General features: G+C 30.8%; 1 protein-coding gene across 1 annotated transcript; it reads right to left on the reverse strand.

Annotated features, from left to right (window-relative positions):
* Positions 1 to 467: 467 nt before the first annotated feature.
* Positions 468 to 971, reverse strand: LOC145788742 (uncharacterized). The gene has a single exon (XM_082923950.1). It carries the CDS (start codon positions 969 to 971, stop codon positions 468 to 470), a length of 504 nt encoding a protein of 167 aa, XP_082780076.1.
* Between the last annotated feature and the right edge of the window lie 9,621 nt (positions 972 to 10,592).

The following is a 10,592-nucleotide window of genomic DNA, read 5'->3' on the forward strand; positions in this document are numbered from 1 at the left end:
CCTTTTTAGATACCACGTGACCCAAACATTTTACTTCCTTCATCCAGAACTCACATTTACTAGCCTTAGCATACAGTTGGTTCTCTCTCAAAGTTTGAAGTACTACTCTCAAATGTTGTTCATGGTCTCCTTCAGACTTGGAATACACCAAAATATCATCTATGAAAACTACCACAAATTGATCTAAGTAAGGCGTGAATATTTTATTCATTAAGCTCATAAACGCGCCTGGTGCATTGGTTAGGCCGAATGGCATCACTACGAATTCATAGTGGCCGTAACGGGTTTAAAACGCAGTCTTAAGAATATCTTTTTACCAGACACGCAATTGGTGATACCCAGACCTGAGGTCTATCTTTGAGAAATACTTTGCTCTTCTAAGCTGATCGAAAAGGTCATCGATCCTAGGTAATGGATACCGATTCTTAATGGTGACCCTATTAAGTTGTCGGTAATCAATGCACAACCTAAAGTGTCCCATCTTTCTTTTTAGCAAATAAGGCTGGTGCTCCCCACGGGGACGTGCTTGGCCTTATAAACTCTTTGTCTAATAATTCTTGCAACTGTGTCTTTAGCTCTCTCAATTTAGCTGGCACCATACGATGTGGTGCCATTAAGATTGGTGTTGTACCAGGTTGTAGTTCAATGGTAAAGTCTAATTCTCGCTTTGGGGGTAGTCCTAATAGTTCCTCTGGGAATACATCAATATACTTGCACACCACACGAGGTAGCCCTAGTTCCATACGTTCTTTGTTTTTCATAACTAAGCTGGCTAGCCACAGAGTTAGGTGATTATGCCACTTTGACTTTCCAAATGCTAGTGATAGGGAATTTTGTCTATCCCCCTTAAATTGGAATCGCGTTCCATCCTGAGAGTAAGCTGTCACCGTCTTTCGATAGCAATCAATGGTGGCTCTATGAGCTAATAACCAGTCCATTCCTAGGATAACGTCAAAGTCTGACATTTCCATGACTCGTAGGTTGCAAGTTAAACGCAAACTAGAGACTCCTAGTTCACATGATTTGCATACGAGATCTACTCGAGTTTGACCTCCTAGCGGTGAAGCTATACTCATAAATGTTTCTAATCGTTCAAGCTCTAATGCCAAGATTCACACAGTTGTAGTAGAGAAAAAAGAGTATAATGTGGCTACGACAATAGCATAATTAGCATAAGAATTCAAATGGAATTGGACGGTACAGTCAGATAACATGGTGGTTTTGAACTTTTAATAGGGTTAAGATTATGGAGTTGGTGACCAAACTAGATATTTGAATTGAAATTGTGTTTGGTCATACACATTTCAAACCAAATACCTAAGATTCTTCACCTTGTAAGGATTAAAAGAGTGTAACTGGTTTTCAAGAGAACAACACACAAGATACAATAATCATGGCTCAAAAATTGCCAATTGATCATCTTAAGGCAATACTTTGTCGAATTGGAAAGGTTCAATGAAGATAGAGAAGTGATGATTTTACATCCGACAAATTTGGCATCAAGCTAGAGGTATATTTAGGATCGAACAAGGATAGTTACTATGATTAGTATAAAGCTCGCATAAACTATGAGTCACACAATTCTATTCCTTCTAACACATGACACTACTCCTCAATTGAGGTTAAACCTCTTCCCATTGTCTCTACGTATTCTAACCTAGAGTTCTGATACCAAATTGTGACGCCCCAAATTTTTGGAACATTAAAGGAAATTAAATAAACAAAATGACTTAATAAATCAAAAAGTTGATATCTTAATTGGACATTCCCACTTTCGTTCATAACCAAAGGTTCAAACAACAATAAATAAAAACTTAAAATTATCCAAATACAACATCAAATGAAATTATAAAGTCCTTAATAGCTATTATATAAAATAATAAAATTTATTCGGTTTTAATCAGGGTTTCAAGTTAGCCAAGATTCTACGTTAGCATCAACTTCATTTTAGCTTCAATTATTCCTTGCCAAAACCTGGTATAAAACGCCAGGGCAACAAAAATATATGCCATGAGTTTTATAACACAGTAAGAAAACATAACCAACCTACTATTCTTTTTAAGAGAAAAATAATGAGATTATAAACATGAGATAATAATCAGTGTGTTTGGTTTGAGTTTTTTTAATTAAGTTTTTTGAAAATTGAGTTTTTTGATTTTCGTATTTTTTTTTGTTTTTAGTGAATATTTTTAAAAGTTTAAACATTTTTTTTACTTTTTTAGATGCGCCTTACTTAGATGTATCTAAAAATTAAAAATATGTGAAAAAATATTTTTAAAAATTAATAAATACAAAAAAATACAAAAAATGTACTGAATTCTTGTTTTTCTTTTTGTATTTTTGGTATTTAGTGAATTTTTAAAAGGTTTTTTTTCAATTTTTTTTTGACTTTTTAGGTATATGTATGTTAGGTATGTTTAAAAATTAAAAAAAATTGCTCAAAATATTAAAAAAATTCAGTAAAAACAAAAAAGGCGAAAAATAAAAAAGTAGAATTTTCTAAAAAGTATTTTTGAAAAATAATAACCAAGCATAGTGAATATATTTGTAAACATAAATTACAACCATTAAAATAATTTCAATAATTCTAATAAATTAGGTGACACTCGAAATCTCACCAAAGAGATTTAACTTACCAACCATTAAGCATGGCAACAGTTAATTTGAAACCCTCCTTGGTCAAATATTCAAGTGTTACCAACCGTAACTACTAGGGATGCCCACGTCCGGAGTTATATACCTAAGTAGTGGCATTCGTGGTCTATCCCAAGGAAACGGTCTGCCAGGAGTACGTAACCGCCCTGTGTGCCATCTGCACATCCACCCTCATTCTAAAATCGAATACCGAAAAATGTTCAAATAAGTCCCGTGCCATCTTAGGGTTTCGCGACACAATTTACGTGAGAATTCTCAAAACCAGGGCTCACCCTAAACAACCAGTATTAATCGTCAACCCTTAATTTCGTATACTCTTTAAAATCAAGACTCGCCCTGAACAACTGGTATTAACCGTCAATTGTTAACTTTGTATATGCCGTTAATCGTTTTAGTTAGTGTTTATATTAATTACAAATAATTCAAATTTTTATTCACCAATAATGTTATACCAACTCATTAAAATTCCCAACATAAAATATTACACATGTCACACAAAAATAAATCAATGTACAAAATTTAAATAAACAATTAATTTAAACCAAGGTATGAAATAATAATGTAGATACCAAAAAGAAATAAATCATAATCATACACATGCATGAATTTTTAATCTACTAGATTAGACTAGCACAATATCAAATTTTAGTCCAAATAAACAATTGAAGAGATAATTTTTGATTCCTCCTTAATCTGCCAAAATTTTCAAAATGTATATCTCACAAATAAAATACTTATACAACTCTAAAATTCATGTGAATCTACAAAATACTCAATAAACATGTTATGGCCATTTTTCATAAAGTAGTTTCCAAAAATAGATTATAAATAATTCTGAAAAATTTCAAGAAAGTTTATGACACAGATTTATCACATTTTCTTAAATTAATTCCATACTTAAATTTATACATCAATTCCATAATCTAAAAAATTATTATGAAACTAGACTTCTCAAATTTCATTTTTTGTTTAGAAATTACCAGAGTTGGTTTAATATAAAATTTTTAATGATTTTTCAAACACATAGTAAAATCTGCCTATAGCTCTAGATTTGGTTAAAAATCTGTATAAATTCGTAAAAACTCAATAATTGTTGAAAAAATTCATGGATGAAGTAGACATCGTTCTAAATGACTTTGTAGAAGAAATAATCTAAAACGTTTGAGTATAAAATTGTGTAAAAATTTGTAAAAATGTTCTGGCAGATTCAAGGGCCAAATAAAACCTTCAATCATTTTTTTAATGGTATAAACTACACATGCAAGCCTATTTTCACAATAATACCATGATTTTAAGAATATCAATATTTTCAAATATTTGATTTACACATCTCAAAATTTATATGCACATAAAAAAATTTATCTATAAATTCAGTCATTTTATCAAATGAATATAATCTGAAAATTTTAACAATTAAAAAAAATAAGAGGGTTGAGAGGGTTTTATTACTTAGTTGTAGAATTGAAATGGAATAGTGAAATGGTAGGAAAATATGCAACCTTAATCTCCTCCTCTCCTTCTCCTCCTATTGCCTAGCTGTTCACCGATTTGTTTGTTTTTGTCTCTTATCTCCTCACTGATCCGGAGGAGTATTATGCATATGTATATATATAATCAAGCTGACCTCTCTCTCTCTCTCTCTCTCTCTCTTCATTCTATGTAATAAAATCTTCAATTTCCAAAAGCTATATTCTATACCACCATGCATGCAACCAAGTGGCAATGCTGCCACTTGAAATTTGCCGATTTTTTTTTTTTTTGTGTGTGTGTGTGTGTGTGTATGTTTATGTGGGTTTCTTAAAATTGATACACTAAGATTTTTAACTAGGGTATTTAGTTAGAATAATTATCATGTTGAATCTTTATTAAAACAATTTATAAACAACAAATATTGAACATCCACAATTATTATTTTTTATAATATCTTTGTTAGTGATTGAATTGGGTTAACTTAAAACTAACCTGTTAGATTTATTTATTTTGATGATTTATTTAATTATGTTTTAATTTATTTGAAAGAGAAAAATAGAATCCAAAATTTATTTTGATAATTTATTTAATTATGTTTTAATTTATTTGAAAGAGAAAAATAGAATCCAAAATTTATTTTGTCCCATTATTTCTCACATAAACCTTTATCCTAAATGTTGTTAGAATGTATTTAATATTTGATTAAATCAGGAGCTCAAACAGCTCAAAATAAAGGTTCAAATAGCCTAACACAGCAGCATGCCAAAATGGTTCAAAAAGTTCAAGTGGAAGATATTCAAATTAGTAATGATGGAAGTACAACGGCTATAAAGGTTCAAAAGGCCAAAAGGTTCAAAAGGTTCAAGTGGAAGATATTCAAATTTGTAATGATGGAGTGAAAAATATTCCAATTGGTAATGATGGAAGTACAATGACTATAAATGGCTATAAATTCAAATGACTACAACGGCTAGAAACGGCTATAAATTCAAATGAATACAACGGCTATAAACAGCTATAAACGGCTATAATTTTCATTATATATACCAAAACCTCTAATGTAAACAAGTTACAAAAAAGCAGAAAATATTCTTTGATCTATAGTCACTCACATCTATTCTCTGAAAAATTCTCTGAGAAGTGTTCTTCAATTTTTGTCTACATCATTTCTCAGAAATTATACACTGAGACTTATAGCATTAAGCTCATCTTTCCTGTGTGAGGTTTACAGAAAAACCAGAGCTTCATTTTTATATCTATCTTTGAGAGATAATTATTGTACCTTTCTGTGAAAGCAAAAACACATTCTTTTCAACCTTGTAAGAGTGTAGTACACTCAGTGTTCTTGACTTAGAAAGTCTATGTAAAATCTGTAGAGGATTGCTCCATCTGTGAAGAGGTTGCTAGCACCTTGTGAAGCTAGAAGATAGTGGAAAATCTCAAGTGAAGCTTGAGGAGTGGATGTAGGCTTGGTTGAAGCCGAACCACTATAAATCTGTTTGTCTCATCTTCCTTAATCTTTTTACTTTCCTACTACTGCTATATCTATCTAATATTCATGTGTTAATCATTTGATTTACCCTGTATATTAGTTATACTTCATTGTTATCTTGTTTGATCATTTACTGCTGAGTTCATTATTGTGTCTGTTAATAATTTGTTATACTTGTAGTTAATTTTATTGGGGGTATTATTAATTTTAATTTGTAGAAACCTAATTCACCCCTCCACTTAGGTTACTTTTTGGGTAACAATTGGTATCAGAACCTGGGGCTCTTGTTTAGATTTAACAGTCTTGAGTTTTTGATCTATAGCAACCATGTATTCTACTTACTCTGCTGTAGGACAAGCTAGCAATAGGCCACCTCTCTTTGATGGTAGTAATTACATTTATTGGAAAGAAAAAATGACTTTGTATCTTTAAGCTACCAATTATGCTTTGTGGCTCATTATCACTGAAGGTCCTAAAATCCCTACCAAGGTCGTAGACCATATCAGTTTGTCTAAACTTAAGGATGAATTTGATGAACGTGATTATAAACTCTTTCAAGCTAATGCTAAAGCCAAGCTTATTCTTGTGTGTGGACTAGATGCAAATGAGTACAATAGAATTTCTGGGTGTATTACCGCTAAAGAGATTTAGAATAAACTTGAAATCACCTATAAAGGAATTAGTTAAATAAAAGAGTCTCGGATTGACATGCTTATTCATGATTATGAACTCTTTACTATGGAATCATTTGAATCTATTTCTGAGATGTTTTATAAATTTACCAATATTATTAATGCTCTAAAATCTCTTGGTAAATCTTATGCTAATGATGAGCTTGTAAGAAAAATACTTAGGTCTTGCCAAATGAATGGGAAGTTAAGGTTACAGCTATCCAAGAAACAAAAGACCCAACAAAATTAGGCATTGAAGAACTCCTAGGCTCACTCATGGCTCATGAACTTTCAATGATGGATGACAGCAAAAAAAAAAAAAACCATTTGGGGAGAAAATGATGGAGTAGCCAACCTGTGTCTCATGACTCTTGGAGAAGAAGAATCCACTTAAGATGAGGTAATTTCTAATTATGTAGAACTTGAAAGTGCTTTCAATGAATTAAATGACATATTTAGAAACGTTTGTGTTAAGAATTCTAAATTAAAGAAATTAGTTACTTCTTTTTCAAATGATGTGAGTGTTTTAAAAATTGAAAATGCTACTTTGAAAAATGACTTTACGTCTATTGCTAATGAGAAAAATATTTTGAAAAACAATATTGAGGATTTAAACAAAACTCTTGAAAATTTGTAAAAGGAAAAGAAAGCTCAACAAGCTTCTTGAAAATAAAAGATGTGCTTTTGACAAAGTAGGCATTGGTTTTGATCCTCCTAAACCTTTTATGAGGTTAAATGTTCTTGAGACTAATCCGTATGGACCCAAGAAAGTATGGGTACCAAGAAAGAAATCAAGATATTTTGTAGGTGGAATCTCAAAGAACACCAAGGATTTCAAGAGAAAATGCACAACAAGAGTGTTCAATCTAAAGAGCAAAATTAGCTCCTACAAGAAGAAGAATGATGAAATGAAAATCACCAAGATGAACAATAGAGGTAATGTATGGGTGAAGATTCCAAGAGGTAAATGAAGGTATAACACCTAACACACCTTTAAGCTTAAAGTTCTATATTCTTTAAGGTGTGATTTGTGTACAATAGATTATGTCTAATCATTGCTTCCATGTAACCTAATTGTACTAAGTTTGCTAAGTCATGTTCTGCTAGTTTCTTTCAAATATTCATTGAACTCAAAAATGAAAATTATATTATTTTGATGAATGCCTATTAGAATATGACTGATTCATGTATTCATTAACATTTTATAGCATGTCATCCATTGCTATGAAAAAGAGATAAGAAGTGATAAAATTTTTTGTGAGCATACTTTTCACATCTTATATATGACTTCATACTAATATGCTAATTTCTTTTTGAGTCATATCTTATAGAATCAATTTTGATATCATAGCATGTTTTTGAGATGTATACTATCTATATTTTGAATTGTACATTTATGATCTCAAGAATATGCTTAATATGAAAATTTCATGCTTATATGTTTTACATTGGAATATTTGAATGAGTTATGAAATTCGTTGATTATGATCTATCAACAATGTCTAAATGAAAAGAAGTATCATATGTCTGTAGAGACATTGCATCTATCCTATTGAATATATTTTGAATATGGATTATATTAGCATACATCTCATGAAATGTTTTTGATTGATAAATTGTTGAATAAATTGTTTATAACATTCATGTTGTGTTCCATATTGAGTAAAATGTTTTAACACACTTGAGCATGTGGATTTAATTGATAAAAATGCCTCTTGATAATGTTATGTGATTAAATGAGACTGTTGCATCATTTCTTAATAAAACAGAGAGCATAAAACTATTTTTCTTATGCATATTATGCTATGCGTTACAACTTGAAAATTTTGAAAAATAGTATTGCAAACTCTTGTTTGATCATTGAATTATTTTTCACCTTTTTAGTTTGTGATAAGAAGTGATTTGTGTTGTATTTTTATTGAGTAATAGTGATTGTTCTATGAATGCTATATTTACACAAATCACATTAGAAAAGGGTAGCACCAACTTAGGGGGAGAAATCATTTTGCTAACATACTTGTTAAACCCTTTTGAGATGAACTCCTCATGAAAGAAAATTGAAGATTGAAAAGTTTCTATCTCTTGAACCTAACGTATGCCTCATATACTCTCTTAAACTTTTGATGTAAAAATTCTATCTTATATCCTTTGAACTAATGTTGTTATTACTTTGATATGAAAAAGATTGATTATGCTTCATATGATTTGCAATGTATACTCTTTGATGATGCTCTTACCTAAAAATTATGCCTATGCTTAAATGTGTGGTACATATTGAAATTCATGATTTTTCTTGGCATATGGATTGCTATACCTTGAACATGCTTCATTTTTTTTTTTGGAATTACATTAGCTCCATGAGATTATATTGAGTTTAACCTATCATGAGCAATATTTGGTGTTTTACATAATGCTTGAGCTACGATTGTTAAATCTTCTAGATTGCATATTAGTATCCTTGGTAGATTGCATGTTAGTATCATTTTGGCATCCTATTTGATATTATTGACGAGAACATTTCAGTTATGAGCTTTCATTTATCATATCTCCTATTGATTTTGCCAAATGAAACAAGGGAAAGAATTTAAACTTGATTATTTTTTAAAATCCCCTCAGTTTCTATTCTGTTTTTGATATCAAACTTATGGGCTTGCACCTTCACATGTTATTATTTTTTTTTGCCCATTATTGTCAAATGGTATGAGTTTCAATTGTATGATTATTACGTGCTATCATTTTTTTTGGTATCATAGAGCTACCTTGATATGGATGATTATTTGTGCTATAATGAGACTTACATTCTTTTATCCTATATATTGTACCATACTCCCTCATTGTGCTTGATTTTGTTGAAAATGTCATCGGGGGAGAAAAAGAGACTGGATTGTTTTAGTATCTCTGATTATTTTGGTATCTTTATGCTTTTAGTATCTTAATTCTTACAACATGATCTTTGAGTTGATTAGTTGTTGATAATGTAAGAGGAAGATTGTTTTCCTCAAGGATGAGTGACTTGAACTTTAGCTCCATATTTATACTCTTGCTTGGCAACCTTGTTTGATCTATGCACTGTTATGTCTATTATAGTCTTGAGATTGGTATGCTCTTGCTAAGAAATTGAGAATTAGATCATGCTTTTCTGCTCTACTTAGTTTCTCTGTTCTGTCTCTCGAGGGAGAAGAAGATAGAAGAAAGTGAGGAGAAGAAGAAGAAACAGACGAGTGTGATTAAGAAGAAGGCCAAAGAGAAGAGGCTGAAGAGAAAACAACAACGAGGGAGAGATAGCCGAAGCGAGCGGCAGTTGAGGCGAGCTGCTTTTGTCTGCCAATGAAGCAAAAGCCAGGTCGCGTGGCAACCGCGTTTTGCTAAAAAAGAGAGAGACGCGGAAGAGTTGTATGTGTATACATATATGTATATATTGTATAGCTATGTAATATATATATGTTTTGATTATCTATTTTTTGATACCATTTATCACTATCATTTTCCTTATCCTCCTCCAAATTTTGACCCATGATTTCCTTTTGATAATGTCACAGGAGGAGAAATTATATGATGTTATGTATTATGGTATTATTTTGTTATGATGTTATGTATTATGATATTGTTTTCAAATTATGGTATTATTTGAGAACTAATCTGATGATTATGTATTTATAGTTTGATATTTTAGTCTCATATTATGTCTTTAATTAAAGCTTATTTATTACATATGTGCTAACCTATGCATTTAGAAATGAATTCAGGGAGCACGACTTGAGCGGGAGCCCTTGTTACTCCCAAATCAAATCAAAATATCATTGTGTACCATCATCAAAAAGTGAGAGATTGTTATACTTATTTATTTTGATGATTTATTTAATTATGTTTTAATTTATTTGAAAGAGAAAAATAGAATCCAAAATTTATTTTGATGATTTATTTGAAAGAGAAAAATAGAATCAAAATTTATTTTGTCCCATTATTTCTCACCTAAACCTTTATCCTAAATGTTGTTAGAATGTATTTAATATTTGATTAAATCAGGAGTTCAAACAGCCCAAAACAAAGGTTCAAACAGCCTAACACAGCAGCAGGCCAAAAGGTTCAAGTGGAAGATATTCAAATTAGTAATGATGGAAGTACAACGACTATAAATGGGTATAAAGGTTCAAAAGGCCAAAAGGTTCAAAAGGTTCAAGTGAATGATATTCAAATTTGTAATGATGGAGTGAAAGATATTCAAATTGGTAATGATGGAAGTACAACGGCTATAAACGGCTATAAATTCAAATGACTACAACGGCTATAAACGGTTATAAACG

This window comes from Camellia sinensis, chromosome 4, assembly GCF_055761805.1.
Source record: "Camellia sinensis isolate YWXY chromosome 4, ASM5576180v1, whole genome shotgun sequence".
In the NCBI taxonomy this organism is placed as follows: Eukaryota; Viridiplantae; Streptophyta; class Magnoliopsida; order Ericales; family Theaceae; genus Camellia; species Camellia sinensis.

Excerpts from the sequence above, each read along its gene's own strand:
- LOC145788742 (XM_082923950.1), bottom strand. The coding sequence starts at position 971 with ATGGAAATGTCAGACTTTGACGTTATCCTAGGAATGGACTGGTTATTA.